At 36.2% G+C, this 16,930-nt stretch overlaps 1 protein-coding gene and 1 pseudogene across 6 annotated transcripts in view; one reads left to right on the top strand and one right to left on the bottom strand.

Annotated features, from left to right (window-relative positions):
* Window positions 1-16,930, top strand: part of Cnot6l (CCR4-NOT transcription complex subunit 6 like) — a 93,232-nt gene that overhangs the window by 19,612 nt on the left and 56,690 nt on the right. For 5 of the 6 annotated variants that reach the window (XM_060380972.1, XM_060380969.1, XM_060380970.1 and 2 more), the window contains exons 2-4: window positions 10,484-10,605; window positions 13,669-13,855; window positions 15,661-15,746. In XM_060380972.1, coding sequence (XP_060236955.1) covers window positions 10,494-10,605; window positions 13,669-13,855; window positions 15,661-15,746 — 385 coding nt within the window. In that variant the 5' untranslated portion in view covers window positions 10,484-10,493. Of the gene's footprint in view, window positions 1-10,483; window positions 10,606-13,668; window positions 13,856-15,660; window positions 15,747-16,930 lie in introns of those variants that run through there. The other variant, XM_060380973.1, reaches the window with a different exon arrangement.
* Window positions 4,147-4,475, bottom strand: LOC110549719 (large ribosomal subunit protein uL29-like; annotated as a pseudogene).

The raw sequence follows: 16,930 nt of genomic DNA, 5'->3' as shown, positions 1-16,930 counted from the left end.
AGGAAATGGTTGGTTCAGGCTTTGTATCCCCCATTGCAAGGAGTCATAGCTAGGGTTACCCTCATCAATTCCTGGAAGTTCTCATTGCCCTTGGTTTCTAGCTTGTCCCATAGATGACCCTGATTTCAGTTGTCTCTCCCAGTACTCTCCCTCTATCCTCCCCAACCTGATTCCTCCTGTTCCTGTCCCTACTGCCCCCATCCGGACCCCCACTCTCATTCACCAGTGATGGTCTATTCTATTTTTCCCTTCACAGTGAGATTGATGTCCCCCCCCTTCAAATGTAATTCTTTTAGTGGACTTGTCTATATGATATGTGATCCCTTTATAGACATTCTTGGACTTTGTCTCATTTGGGTCTAAATATAATTTATAGTTGACTTTATTTACAGAAGCAGAGATGTTTTCATTTCTAGGACTATCCGAAGAAAAAACTTGGTGCTGTAGGATTATTTGCCAATTTTTCAAATTGTACTGCTCATGGATTTAGTGGGATTTTCTGTGTGCATAACTTGATATTACTTAGCTTTCTTAGGAGAGAACTTCAGGAAACTATCTTGATCTAGTGTTCGATTAAGACATGATCTCACTGTGTACCTTTGGCTGTTCCAGAACTCACCTTGTAGATCAGGCTGGCCTTGAACTCACAACACCAGAATGTTGGGACTAAAGAGGAGCACTACCACATCAAGTTGAACTGCTAATAAGTGTTGCACTTAGCCCTCTTTTCCTTCCTATTGTGTTTTATCTAGGTTCCTTTGCTTTTGTTTTGCCTGCCACATCCTATACACAACTACTGATTCCTTGTCATTCAGATTCTTTCAGTATCATTTCCCCCGGTTCTGTGTGTGTCTGTCTTTCAAGCAGTGGGTGTTTTCCATTTTAAAAGGTAGTCATTCTAATAGATGTGCAATCAGCTTGTTTACATTTCCTTGATGCTTAATGTTATGTGCTTGTTCGCTTTATGCTTAATATCTTACATGCTTATTTGTTTTCCGTGTATCTTGTTTACTAAACAATCTTTTGAAAGCCTTGTGCTGCTCCCTAGCTGTGTGTCAGGGTGTCAGAGATCGAACCTACATTCAAGGCATATGGTCTACCCTGAGATATACATGTAGTGCCTTTTTAAAAATTAGATTTTGTGAGTTCTTTGAAGGAGTACTTTTTTCTTATATATATATTTTGAAAACATTCCTAATCTCATGACTTAATTTCTCAAATAGCAGATGCTTCAATTGTTCATAGAGTGTATTTGTGTATTAGTATTTTTCTTCTACAGATCGTTTTTTTTTTTAATCTTTGTATTAAGGATATTTTTTAGTTTCTTTTAGACCTTTTATATTGTTTGGTTTTTACATTTGATTTCATGGTCCTTTAAGTTTACTTTGAAAGGTAGGGGGCAATGTTTAGTTTTACGTATGAGTTTTCATCTAGTAGCATTTGTTGAAAATTCTGTTCTTTATGGAAATTCTCACCTTTGTTGAAAATCTGTTGATGATGTATGTGTGAATGTTTGGAATTTCTAGGTTCTGTTGAATTGAACTGTACTTGTCTATTACTTTATTAGTACCAAACTATCTGGGAAACTAGCTTCTGATAAGTCTTGAAAATAAAAAGGTACACATATAAATTTCTCTTGACTTTTTAACAAGAAAAGGTATGATCCCTTTTCCATATATTTTAGAATCAGCTTCAGATTTTTTTGTTTTCCTATATGAGGAGGTATACTCTCAAGGGGAAAGATGACTTAAGCAAAGATGAATGCTTACTTGAGACCCATGGAAAGAAGTAAGGGTGTTAATGTTTAATGAAATAGAAAACACATGAAAAGAGAAGGTAGAAAGCCAAAGCCAGTATAGTAATTGCTTTTCTCATCATTGTGACCAAATACTTGCTACAAACAACTTTTTCCCCCCCAAGACAGGGTTTCTCCATGTAGCGTTGGCTGTCCTGGCTCGCTTTGTAGATTAGGCTGGCATGGAACTCAAAGAGATCCGCCTGCCTCTGCCTTACCAGTGCTGGGACTGTAGGTGTGCTTCATTGTGCCTTGACTTAAAAACAATTTAAGGGGGAACTATTTAGTTTGTGGTTTCAAAGGATTGAAGCCATGGATTTTGATCCCACGAACTAAGGCAGAACACTATGGTGGAGAGAAAGTGTGACAGAAGAGTCTGTTATCTTATAGCTGACATGAAGCAGTTAGAGGCATCAGGAAAATATAAGACTCCAAGGACATGGCCTCTATGACCTCCTTTTTTCTAGTACATTCCAGCTCTCACATTTCCACAAACTTTCTTTTTAGACTTTGAATCCATCAGCTGATTAAAACATTGTTGTAGGTCAGGTCCCTCATGAATTTAATCCGTTTGAAAAGCATTCTCAGGCTAGAGAGATGGCTCAGAAGTTAAGAGCTCTGACTGTTCTTCCAAAGGTCCTGCGTTCAATTCCCAGTAACCATACGGTAGCTCCCAGCCATCTATAATGAGATCTGGTGCCTTCTTTTGGCATGATAGCTCACATGCAGTAGAACACTGTATACATAATAAATGAGTTAAAAAAAAAGCATCCTCATAGATGCATCATCATAGCATGTTTTTTTTAAGTAAAGTAGTTATTTCTCAGTTCAATGAAGATGACAGTCAAGATTAGCCATCACAGATAGATGTCAGAAGAAGTCTTAATTCTGGAAGAACTGATTTTGAAGATATTATTAACTTTGATTTTTCTGGAGATAATTAGAAAAAGTGAGAGACAGTGAAGCATAATGGTTGATAGGAGACTAAAACCTAATTAAGATGGTAAAAAAGTCATAAGGTTTTGGTGGTTTTAGAGTTTGTTAAATTTGAACTGATGGGTAGAATTGCATGCATAGCCTTAGGTCTTGTGTTCATTCTTTTTTTTTTTTTTTCTATTTGTACCCTTTATCACTGCTATTTCCTATTATCCTAAATACAAGAGAAAGTTGATAAATATGAACCAAAGGTATTGCATTCTGATTTTTCTTCTTATGCTTTATATTTAAATGTTAGTGCATTTATTTATGTACTTATTTTGTGTGGGACTGGTGTTCCACAGTATATATGTGGAGGTCAGAGACAACTTGCAAGAGCCAGGTCTCTCCTTCCACCATATGGTTCTTGGGATTGAACTAAGTCTTAGCCTTGTCAGCAGATGCCTTTACTCTCTGATTTTTCCTTTTTCTTTTCCATGAGTCTTCTGACATGTTCTGAATCAAAAATTTGCTCCAGACCTGTTTAGAATACCTTTAGAAAGCCATGTAACATCTTTTTTTAAAACCCAGTCTTTATTGCCTGTATTCCTATATGTTTTGTTTAGGTAAATAGTTTTACTTGGCATGTGAAGTAGAGCCCAAGAAATAAATGAAATAAGAACAAGACATTGAATCCAATTATTTCTAAATACCAGAGAATTCCCATTATGAATGTTAATTATTTGCTTTGCCAGTAAGAATTGTAGGAAAAAAATCACCAGTGTAGAAAACCATTTGCTATCACTTTAAGTTAAATATAACCTGATTATCTTCGTTTCATTCCCAATATAGGATAGTGGAAATTTGTTATACTTTTTTTTGGAGTGCTCTATTCTTTTCACCTTTTTGACTGTTAGCTTATCTATTCATCACTCTTACTCTTTATTATAAAAATATTTTCTTTCTGTTCAGCATTTTTATTTCAGTATAATGTATAAAACAATGCAACTTTTTAAGATTGATTGATTTATACAGTGTTCTGCCTGCATGTATGCCTACAAGCCAGAAGAGGGCACCAGATCTTACTATGGGCCACTATGTGGTTGCTGGGAATTGAACCCAGGACCTTTGGAAGGACAGCCAGTGCTCTTCACTTCTGAGCCATCTGTCCAGCCCTCAATGCAACTATTTGAAGGAAAAATAATAATGAACAGAAATGTCATTGTTTATAGGATTATGTATGTCTATCTTTTCAAGTAATGAGATATTGAAGCATTAGGGCATGGTACAGTGAATGACAGCAGCAGACATACACTGAATATTTTTTCTCTTCGTATTTATTTATTTTATTCATTCATTCATTCATTTATTTTGCCAGTTTTGCATATTGTTGTCATTGCCACCTCAGGCCTTGACCGCATATATGTGTGCAGTAGTTACAGCCGCTCCTTCCGCTGCTGCTCTTTGGTCTTCACCTTCTCTTGCTTGTTGAGCCAGCGGCATGTGGCTCTAGTCTTCTTGGGTCGCAGGTCCAGATACTTGTACTTCTTACCCTTATAGAATTTCCTGAGATTTTCTTCTTGAGTCTGCCTAAGGACACGGGTGATGGATTTGTGGAGACTCGTATCTTGGACAGCTTGGAGGTGACACTGCCTGTCACCCTGACAATGTGAAGCTGAGACAGCTTCACCTTCAGATCATCCAGTTGTTTCAGCAGCTCTTCTTTCTTTTTGCCGAGCAGGTCCCGAGCCTTAATCTTGGCCATGGCTGTGCTGCTCACTGTGGAGGATGCCTGATTCGAGACTTTTTCTTCCTCCTTTTCTTCTTCTCTCAAGACAAGGTCTTCCTGGTAGGACTGGAGCCCCCTATCTTGACTAACTTGGTCTCAGAAGATCAGCCTGTCTCTGCCTCCTGATTAAGGACATGCATCAACATGTTCATCCCTACTCTGACAAAACAATTTTTAGGCAGACTTCTGTTTAGTCAGGACTGGCTTAAAACTCTTATGTTCAGCAACTAAATACCTCTTGAATAAATGTTAAATTGGTTAGAAACATGGGATTTTAAAAGGTGAAAGATTATTTTTTTCATAATAAGTGAATTATCATAAATACAGATTTTGCTTTGTGTAAAGTGGTCACAGAGCTGGAAACAAACATTTACAGTAAAATTGCTTTTGAATGCTTGTATTGTATAGACATTGTTAAATTTGTCGTCAGTGACCATGCCATCCAGAGACCCGTGGTATAGGAGTGGAATTGCTAATGAAATTGTTCTTTATCTCAGAATGTCTTATAAGTTCTTGGATTACTATCAGTCTTTAATCCTACCAGATGCAGTATCATTTGTAAGGTATGTTTAGGGATTGGTATTGATTAGGAACTAGAAACCTCAAAAAATAACTTCAAAAATGTACTGTAGATATTTTGTTTGGATAAATAAGGTAAGCCTAGACTATTTTCTCAAAGAGAAACCCTGTAGTGTTTAAGACCAGATAACGAGGCTATAACAAAGAATAATTCGTATGTTCACCCCTTCACTTCCCCTTGTTTTGGAGGAAATCTTGCTGTGTAGCAGAGGATTACTTTGAACTTCTGACCCTCCTGTATCTACCTTCTGAGTGCTGAGATTGCAGGAGTACTTAACTGTCCTTGGTATTCTGCCTTTTTTAACCATTAAGAATAGATCCCATTATATGACAGCTTTGAGAAATGTATTCAGTGTTATAAGCCATTTTGACTTCTCTAAAACATAAGTAGACATATCATATAGGCTTATAGTTTTTACTAACTTTTGTATGTTGATCATTTAATATCTGTAGAAACAGTTTATGTTTAATGTACATGTTTATGTACAGTACATGTTTAATGGTTTGTAGTTTAGATTTGGATTGTTAGTCTTTTCATTGTGAATTACTCTTGCTGAATTGTAGCCTTCTTTACGAATCTCCAACAAAATTATGCTGAACTAAACAGACAAAATTCAACTTTTGAAAGACTTAGATGTTTGCACACATTTGAGGAAGAACTAAAAAGCAGTAATAACTTTCTTATTCAGGACAGATGACTAATCTCAGAACTTCGACAATGGGGTATCCACGGGCTGCATAGGTGGTGTAATAAAGAACAAAGTAGATGAAGTTCAAAGTAGCTTGTGTAGCTTGTATATGGAGAACCACATAGTGTCTTTCCTAGTGTCTTGCCGGGTTTAAAGACTGAAGTTAAATTGTGGTTAAGCGGCTTTTAGTTTATTTTGTTTTAGTTTTTTAGTTATTTTATTTTGTTAGGGCCTCCAGGTTAACCTAATGTTATTGTCCTTTGGAAATTGATATAAGATGTTGTAAAAATTGGAAACTTGGGAAAACCATTTAACCTTTTCCTCAAGGGCTAGAATTGTTATTCAAGGGGTAAATTGCCTACTGTGCAGGAGACTCTGCCTACCACTGTAAGAACCAGAATACACAAAACAAGGACAACAGCAAATAAACACAGACAAAGCAAAAACCCGTGCAAGTAGATATGATGACACATGTCTGTAATCCCTGCATTTGGAAGGCTAAATCAGGAGGCTTTTGAACATAAGGCTGCCAGTACTATGCTGTGAGATTGAGGCCAGTCTGAGATAGACAGTGAGAGCTTGTATGAAACAACCCGTCTCCCCCACAGCAACACTAAAAATACTTCTTCCTCGTCTTTAAAAGAAAATGTGAAGAATTAGCTGTTACTGTTTTCTAAAATAAACCATTTCTCTTTCTTTGGATGAAAACTGCTCATCACTCAGTATTTAAACCCTAAACTGGCTTGTATGTGCAGTTACTAGAAAACATGATCAGCATTTACAGATTTAAGTAACATTTGAATGATTATTTTAATAATTTTCAGTTATTTGTATTTTATTTAATATGTTTATAAGATAAAATATTGATTAAAGACTAAAAGCAACTTTGGAGGAAAAGACTTACTGATTTTATACTTCCACCTCACATTATTAAGGGAAGCCAGGGCTGGAGCTCAAAAAGAAAACCTGGAGGCACCAGCCAGGGAGGAGAGCTTGCCCTCTTTGGCTTAGTCAGCCTGCTTTCTTATACCACTCAGTATTACCTGCCTCGGGATAAAATGCTACCAGTGAGCTGGGCTCTTCCACATCAGTCATTAATCCAGAAAATACCCACTACAGACTTGCATAAAGGCAATTTCATGAAGGCTGTCTTAGGGATGCTACTGATGTGATAAAATGCTATGACTAAAAAGCATCTTGGGGATGAAAGGTTTTATTTCTTTGCACTTTATCATCACAGTTCTTTACTGAAGGAAGTTGGAACAGGAACTCAAGGAAGGAATCTAAAGGCAGGAAGTGAAGCAGAGACAGTAGAGTAACACTGCCTACTGGCTTGTTCCTCCTGGCTTGCTCAGTTTGTATTTTTATAAACCCCAGGACTACCTGGTCAGGAGCGGTGGCACCATTCACAATGGGCTGGACCTTTTCACATCAATCATTAATTATGTGATGCCCTACAAATTTGCCTACAGGACAATCTTAAGGAGGTACTTTCTCAATTAAGATTTTCTCTTCCCAGATGTCTAAAACCAACCAGCACATCTTCTCAACCGAGGTTTCCTCTTTTCAAATGACTCTATCTAGCTTGTGTCACGTTGGTAAAAATCTAACCTGTACAATGTATAACATCGATCATATTCCCCTCCTGTTAAATTTTATTATAAGGCTATAACATTAATGAAACATGCTTTTCATCCATCCTAACTGTAGATAAGGATTATGTATCATGTGCTTAGATTTGGGTCTATTTGCTTTGCTTAATACTTTTATATAATCTTAGAATGGAAAACTTCTCACAAAACTCACTTATGTTATAGTATGTAGAAAATAAAGCTTTCAATAGCTGAAAACTTTGAGAACTAGTTAAAATAAGCCAAATGTGGTAGATAACAGGTTTTCTCTTGGTGGAAGATGCTTATATTCCTGTGCTTTATAAATAATTATAGAACATTTATAGAAAAATAGGTATATGACAATTATTACTAAAGCTTTGGGGTGTCAGCTGGGTTGCCAGATGATGCAGAGAAAATCAGGGACTCCTTTTAAGTTCTTAGTGTCATAAATAAAAGAATTTAAGAATGAACTTAAATGGAATCTCAAAAGCAGTTTTATTAGAGTTTAAAGGAAAAACATCCCAAGGCAGGCAAGCTGTAAATCCTCAGCAGTTGCCCAGAGAAGGGAAGAAAAAAACCTTATCATTAAAGCTGCCATGGAGGTCAGACAACAGGGAGGGAGGGGAGCTTTAGGAAAAGAGTAAGGACATTTAAAGTATCAAAAAAGCATATTTACATTCTGGGCAGCACCCAAGAGAAAAGAAAATGGCAAACTTACACTTTTCTAACTTGGGCCTCAGGAAAGGCAGACCATGGTATCTTACAGTGACTGCAAGGAGTGGGAAGCAGGAATTGAAAAGTATAGTTTATTTTAATTTATATTTTAATTTGTTCCTTTTATTTCCCTTATCTTTAGCATAGCTTAGTTGAGCCTGCCTTTATAGCTATGGTCCCTGGACCAGGTGGTTGACCTGGCTCAGTTGGAATGTTAGATCTCTACTTAGGACAAAGATTCTGTTTTCTTGACCAGAAAGATTTTTTTTCTACTCTAACATTGTAACTACAAATAGCACAATGCGATGAGATTAGAATTAATCTAGGGACTGGGGAACTTTACTGTTAATGATGAAACTTGCCCTCTACTTCTTTAAGTAGAAGGAAAAATGATATGAGAAATTTTGATTGTGAGCTGATAAACTAGCTTTGATTCTTAATATTGATGGAATACTACTTCATTTTATTTTTGATTTACAACAAATTTTAGACCTCCTGAAAGTAACTCATATTTGGAATACTGTTTCTTAACTTAGAAATAGCCACAGATATGGGTACTTGGATTAAGGGCACATATGAGAAAGAACAAAGAAATAGGAACAAAGAAATAGGAGCAAAGAACCGATGTATACTGGTTGCAGTAGAGTATGCATAGTATGCAGCTTAGTAGTAGAAATCTTACATGGCATGTCCAGTCCCTGGGTTAGATCTGTTACTGACAAAACAAAGTGACTAATACGTGTTTGAGACAAGGTTAACATGTAGGAACTTAGACAGACGTGGCTGTTTGATCTGAAATGGATTTTATCTCTGTCTGCTAAAAAAGCAGTAAGTTTTATATTGGACCCCTCAAAGTTATTTTCAGGGCTTTTTGCTATTTGCTTCATATTTAGCACATATGAAGTGGTTTTATGGTTGATTTTTGTCACCATTCATGATTGTGCTGTGTGGTTATGAAGACAATCACATGATTTTGTTTCCATTAGCCTGACTTTGTAATTTGCCTAGTTAAGTACTTTTGAGAGTAAAAGGGAGTGACAAGAATTACCTCAGAACAAGAGGTATAAATTAAGCCTAACTCCAGAAAATCAAGATATGCATTTACCTGATTAAGATGTGTTGATAACAGTAACAGAAGACAAAACTTAGTTTGTTGTGTGTGGGTTCTGCATCTGTGATTTATTGAGATATCTGCCTTTTATTTGTTTTCTAGACTGCCTTATGAGGTCAGCTTTCCTTGTAGTGGGAAGGCTTTGTGAAACAGTCTGGACTATATCTTAACTTTGTTTATGATCAGCAGGAACGAGGATCCTATTTCTGCAAACATAGCATCAGTCTTGAGCATTGTGTAAACTAATGTCAATGTTGGGGGAAAGCATGTGCTCTTAGTCATAGGTATGAGATATCTGAAGGAAATGGAAGGAAAGAAGTGCAGGATTCTCTTAGACTACTTGGAGTTCCATTGAGGAAACTAGTTGTAAGATAAGCTTTTCTGGGAAGGCAGTACTGCTTAGTAAAGGGAAGGAACCGGGAGCAACGCACTGTTCTCTACAGATTCTAGTGTGGTTGTTCATTTGCATTTTCCCCTTAGGTGTCTGTTAATGAGCCTCTCCAAAAGCCTGAAATGTCATAGTGTTTTTCAAGTGAGAATATGTAGTATAAAATGACTGAGCTGGCATGGTGGGGTAGTTCAAGAGTACACCGAGACATATTGTGGGGGAGCAAGGCGTTTCTTACAAGAGTTAATGCCATGGACAGAGGGGCAGCAACATGGTAGAGGCTCTGAGTGAGTTCAGGTCACAGCACCAGAGACAGTGTGGGGGATCTCAGAAGAGAATCAGAAATCACTTGGCAGAAGAGGGAGTCACCTTCTTAGAATGTGGGGGAGTTCAGCTGCAGCCAAATTCTCAGGTTCCCTGGCAGGAGACAGGGGAAATGGAAAAGGTTGTGGCACCCCTTTGACGTAAACTCATTTGAGAGGTCCTGGAAATGGCAAGTCAGCTTTCTCTAGACTCACAGATGATGCCTCTGAGTATTTGTGAGATTCTTACAGGAAAAAAAGAGAAAAAGAAAACTTAACATGTTTTCTTTTTTTCCTATACTATGTAATATTTTTAATTTAATTTTTATTTGCTCATATTCTCTACCCTCCACATTGATTCCCTTTCTTCCTCAAATATAGCAATAGTAGTAATGATTTTTATAAAGCTGTGTGTGTGGGGGGGGAAGGTTGTCAGAAGACAACTTTCCAGAGTTAGTGGTTTCCTTTCACCATGGGTACCTGGGCTTGAACTCAGATCATTAGAATTATGCAACAGGCACTTGAACTGCCTGAGCCATCTTTTTGTCCTTGACTGTAATAATTATTGTTCTTATTTTTTTCCCATAGACTAATAGGGATGCCAAAGGAAAAATATGATCCTCCAGATCCTCGCAGAATTTATACCATCATGTCAGCAGAGGAGGTAGCCAATGGGAAAAAATCTCACTGGGCAGAATTAGAAATCTCGGGTGAGTAGAATCTGAAGCATTTTATCTGAAATACAATGGCAACAATTGTCAAAGAGTATTGCTATATTTTTATACTCTTTGTTGTCGTGTTTTAACTGAATGAACTAATTGGAAATATGTAAGAATCCTGAGGCACTAGTGTTTTTTGATCTTTTAAACATATTTTTCCTCTTTTGAGATTGTCTTCAGCAAGGATTGCTATCTACATTACATTTAAAGGTATTTGGAATTTAGTTTCTGAGTAAAATTAAGTTCTATAATAAATTATGTGTTGACTTTTCCAGAGAAAGTTTTTTGTAAATTAAAGTCTTTGCTATCCTTCTTTTATCTCAGTGCTGGCAAAGAAGGAAACCTATATGACACTGTCTGTGTAAAGACATCTGCTAGTTATAAATAGGACATTCTCAGAATTTGTTAAAGTGGAATATGAATTGAAAAACTTGTAACCAACCCTCTCTGAAAATGAAAAAAGCTATCCAACTAAAACTGAAGGACATTGTTTAAAATATCCAGCTGATACACTTCAAAGTTATCAAGATTGTGAAAAAAAAAAGAAAGTGCCTTAGGTCAGGAATGTTAAAATTAACATTAATAATTAACATAGAATTGAATTATTATTACAGAAAGATGAAAATGGTAAAATTTGAATAAATCCTGAAGTTTTGTTACTAGTACCATATCAATGTTAGAGTCTTACTTTTGATAAATATACCATGTAATATAAGACTCTAATGTTAGGGAATTCAAACAAAGTACATATAAGAAACCATATTACTTTGACAACTAAAATTATTATACAATTAAGTTTATTAAAAATAGAAGATAAATATTTTTCTTTTCTGAATAGAATGTGGTCAGTGTTCTCCCCTGTTGGCTTTACAGTGTCAGCAACAAGACTTAACTTGTACATAAAAATAAAAGGGAGCTGACTAGATGGCTCAATGCTCATTATTCTGATAGGAGCAATCCACATCCTGTTAATTCAAGATTTCTCAGTCTTGGCCTACTGAGAGTCTGGGCTGCATGTACAATTCCTTGTGATGCAGGGTTTTTGTGTATAGTATAGGGTGGTTAGTAGCTTGCTTTGATTTTACATAGCAGATTCCAGAGTACTCCTTTAGTTTTATCAACTCAAAATACCAAAGTCCTTTGAGGAACAAAATTTCTCCAGATTGAGATTGGATTTTTAAATCCTACATTTAATGGAAGTTTCTCATTTATCCATAGCCTCATCATTAAATACTTTGTTTTTTATTAAAATGGAAAATTCAGTTGGCACTTTGTATTTGATTATAAATAGGAGGAAACAGTCTGGTAGAAAGAAGCCTGGATAGAAATAAACACAGAGTGTAGTTATGTAAAAAATAACATTATCCCTTTCAGACTTTGTGTTCTCTAGCTTCCATTGTCATCTCCCATCTAAATTTATTTTGGAAAGCAGTACATAATTTCAAAATTGCTTTATGGGTCTAAGAGATGGCTCAGCTGTTAAGAATACATACTGCCTTTCTAAAGGACACACAAGTTTGGTTTCTACCATCCACATCAGGTGTCTGATCAACTCCTCTGACTTCAGCTCTTGGAGAAGATAACAACTCTGACCTCTGAAAGCACCTGGACTCATGGGCACATACCCACAACAAACACAGATATATACACTTCTTTAGAAGCAAAATACAGCGTAAAAACGATGGCTTTGCTTTTATTCAATTTAACAAAATAATCTTTATATAAGTTATGTTTTATAACCAGTTAAAATCACATCTGCGATGGCGTCAGTTGGTAGAGTGCTTGTCTGTCATTTGTAAACTCTTGTCTTGGAGTTAATTTCCATCACCAAATAAAGTGGGTGCATGCCTACAATCTTATCACCTGGAAGGTACAAGCAAGAAGATCAGAAGGTCAAGGGCCATCTTTAGGTACATAGCAAATTTGAGGCCATTCAGAGTTACATGAGATTCCATCACAAAACAACGATACTAATAACTTAGATGAGAAGATAACATCCCATTTTATAAAACCTGAGGCTAGATGATTTGCCCAGGTCAATATTGCTAATAAGTGGTAAAGATTAGAACTGTGAAATGGGTCTTCTGACTTAGTACATGCTTTATACTCATTGCCCACAGACTTTAATGTGAAACTGTTTTCCTGAGTATGTTGCTTTTCATGTAAAATCTTAAACCATAGTTTTTAATCTCTAATTATAACATCAGAAACTTAGGGAAAGTGTTTCCTTTGGTGCCAGAATGGTTTTCTTGGTGGCTAATCTAAAGTTGGTTTTAAATAGTAATTCATTGTTTATTTAAAGCTTGTTGACCAGTCCAGACCCTGGATATAGATATATCTTATACTCAATAATTTTCAGAGTGTGAGAAATATTTTTTAATTTAATTTTTTTATTATTAGTTACATTTTATTAACTCTGTATCCCAGCTCTATCCTGCTCCCTTATTCCCTCCCAATCCCACCCTCCCTCCCTCATCTCCTCCCTGCCACTTTCCAAGTCCACTGATCGGGGAGGACCTCCTCCCTTTTCATCTGACCCTGTTTTAACAGGTATCTTTTTAAAGCTTGTTGACCAGTCCAGACCCTAGATATCGCTATATCTTACACTCAATAATTTTCATAAGAGTGTGTGAGAAATATTTTTGTGATGACTGTTTAAAAAAAAGTTCAAGCTGATTTTTACCACCAAAGTTCAATTCAGCCTCAAGTTTTATCATTCAGATCTGGCTCTGAGAGAGGTCTTAGTTAGCCTCTGTCAGTTTTTCTCTTTCTCTTGTTTGCTCTCTCTCTTTCTCACTCTGACTGTTTTTCAGTGTTTCTCTCTCTTCTCCCTTCCCCCTCCATCCCATGAAAAAGAGTAGCTGTTGAAAATGGAGTGAAATTAAAGGAGGCTAGATGTTTTAGCAGTCACATAGCTTGAAATACAAAGTTAAAAATGTCAAACATATGGTGATATCTGTGTGTATTTGCTACCTTTTCTAGCACTTATCAGTCCTTGGGAATTCAGACTTTCTCGTGGGTCTAGAGTTTATGCTTTAGTATTTTGTCTTTTAGGTAGAGTGCGGAGCTTAAGTACATCGCTGTGGTCATTGACACACTTGACAGCACTGCACCTAAATGACAATAACCTTGCTCGCATTCCACCTGATATTGCCAAGCTTCATAATCTGGTTTACCTGGACCTGTCATCCAATAAACTCAGAAGTTTACCAGCAGAACTAGGAAACATGGTGTCTCTCAGGTGAGGAAGCATTGAAGACATGTTCATTATGTAAAATTACAGATTTGAAAAAAAAATTTCAAATTTGCCAAATAAGAAAGTTATGGAATGCTATTTTATGGTGGGATTTCCATGCCTGTGAAAATAAAAAAATAGAAATGGTCTTAAGCACAGTGTGTGAGTTGACCTCCATTTAATGTTTCTTTTTCTTTGCATTGTTGGTTCCTGCTATGAATTTCTTTTGACAGACTTAAGATAGAGGGAGGTTAAAAGTCTTACCAATAAAATTAATCAGAAATACTTTAGAAAATATGATTGCTTAGAAACAACTTTTAGGAACAAACTTCTACTTCTATTATAAAATTATGTTTATATTTTTTATTACAACTGTTAATTGAAACCTAAAAACTTGATTAAGATGATTTATAGTTCAATAAAACTTCCTTATTGAGGCAGGATCTTGCCCGTAGCACCCCGCTGGCCTCAGCTTATAGCAGTCCTGCTCTAGCCTCCCAAGTTTAGGAACAGCAGTCACTTGCCACTACACTACAACATTTACCAAAGGAGAAAACATATTAGGATCTTATTAACTGTTTTCAAAACACAAATTGCTTTTTGATCTTACTTACTGAGTAATAAGGTGTTGCTCTTACATCTTTGAAATTAATACTTGTTGTGTTATTTATTTAATCCTTTATCATCCCTTACCTGGTTATATGAATGCTTACTTTTTTGTCCTTTACTAATGAAGGTGTTTTTCTTTTACAATCTGTTCAAAATTTCAGTTACAAATTTAGATCTTACCTGTGTTGTTTTTTCTGTTTTTGTTTGTCTTTGATGATCTTTGCTATCTTTTCTTTTTGTAATTTTGTGCATAAATTCTGTGTTAGTGATTGTTCCCCAGAGTACATTTTATGCTTTCTTATTTTTGGGGTGGAGAGGGTTTTCAGACAGGGTTTGTCTGTAGAGCCTTGGCTGTCTCGGAAGTCACTCTGTAGATTAGGTTGGCCTTGAACTCATAAAGATCCACCTGCCTCTGCCTCCTGAGTGCTGGGATTAAAGGCATGCATTACCACTGCCCAGCCATTTTCATCTTTTCATATTTATCTTTTCTTTTCTTTTTAAAGATTCATTTATTTATTATATATACAGTGTTCTGTCTGCATGTGCCCTGCACACCAGAAGATGACACCAGATCTCATTATAGATGGTTGTGAGCCACCATGTGGTTGCTGGGAATTTAACTCAGGACCTCTTGAAAAACAACCAGTGCTCTGAACCTCTGAGCCATGTCTCAAGACACTTTTCTTTCTTTTTTAAAATAACATTTATGTGTTTGTTTCTGTGTGTGAGTATGCACAAGTCAACTGCCTGTGTGTGGAAGTCAGAGGACAACTTTATGGGAGTTGATTCTCTCATTCCACCTTGTGGATCTTGTTGATCAAGCTTAAATAGATAGATTTGGCATTAGATGTCTTTACTTACTGAGCCATCTTGCCAGCCCACTTTTCATATTTTCTATTTAATTATCATTAGCTTCTGTGATATTCTATTTTGTTCTGAATTTCTTTGTTTTTATTTTTTTCTCATATTTTGACATGACTTAGTTATAATAGATGACATAGCTTGCAGAATGAGTAAACCACAGAAATATTTAGTAATGGTAACACTGTAATAATAGTGCACAGCATTTTGAGATTGGCATGAAGGAATGCCTTGAATGTAAACATCACTCATTGTATATTAGAAGAAAGACTAAGAATGACAAATGTATGTACTAATAAAGCATGATATACTCAAACTGTGTTAAAATTTTTTTGAAACAGGGAATTGCTTTTAAATGACAATTATTTACGGGTTTTGCCTTATGAACTTGGCCGGCTCTTCCAGCTACAAACTCTAGGTTTAACAGGTGAGTGACTTATAAAGAAAAAGATAATGTTAATACTGTATTGCAGTATTTTTAATGCCCTTAAAGATCATTTTGCTAAGAGTACAGGTCAGTTTTAGTATGGTGAGAATGTGAGAAGGATTTGTTAACAGCATTAGAAATGTAATAGTTGAAATGTTTTATCTTCTCCCTTCTACTCTCTTCCCCACTTCCTCTGACACCTTCCCTGCTCCCCTCTCCCCTTTTGGAGTAAGGTTTCATACTCTAGCCCAAGGTACCTCAAAACTCTTATATTCACTTGCCAGGATTACAGATGTGAGCCACCACTTCCATATTTATTTTATTTTCTATATGCTAAATCTAAATACTTAAAAGAGTTGTCTAGTTAGACGTAAGATGATGGGGAAAGTCTCTTTCTCTTGATTGAAAATATGGAATGTTTATCAATTTTTTAAGGTTAAATTCACAAATTAAGAAAGGTTCTAACATTCATAATTACAATTGTCTTTAATAAGAGTAATTCTTTAGTACATGCAGAACACGTGTTTTCTACATTCTTTGATGATAAAGAGCTTATTAATGAAAAATTAGAAATTTAAAGTTGAACTCAGAAGCCTTATTCTTTGAGCCAGGCAACATTCCTGAAATATAACTATCTATGTTACCTTGCACATTTCCCAAAATGTGTGCTATATTACCAACTGAATTCTGATTATTTGTAAATTTTACTGTCTTTTACTTTATTAAAATGTTAAGTATTAAACTAGCTGGGCGCTGTGGGGCACTCCTGTAATCCCAGCACTGGAGAAGGCAGTGGTGGGGGTCTCTGTCACTTCAAGGCCAGCCTGGTCTATAAAGCGAGCCCAGGACAGCCAAGGCTACACAGAGAAACCTTGTCTTGAAAAACAAAACAAAACAAACAAAAACCTTAGCATTCTAGGGCTGATTATTGAAATAAGTTGTGAAGTGCTTGCCTAACATCTACAAGGACCTGTGTTTGATCTTCACCAACTTTAAAAACAAAACAGAAAACCAAACTAACTACTGTTTGGTTGGTCTTCATTTTAGTGGCATTTTTTTTCTCCTAATACAAGTTCATTAAAATCTCTTCTGTTATCATATGAGCAAGATTGTCAGACTAGCCAGGCATGGTGGCACACACCTGTAATCCTAGCATCCAGGGAGGCAGAGGCAGGCGGATCTCT

The sequence above is a fragment of the Meriones unguiculatus genome, chromosome 3 (assembly GCF_030254825.1).
Source record: "Meriones unguiculatus strain TT.TT164.6M chromosome 3, Bangor_MerUng_6.1, whole genome shotgun sequence".
Lineage (NCBI taxonomy): Eukaryota > Metazoa > Chordata > Mammalia > Rodentia > Muridae > Meriones > Meriones unguiculatus.
Note: the sequence above shows the minus strand (reverse complement) of the source record. Positions and strands in the feature narration are given on the sequence as shown.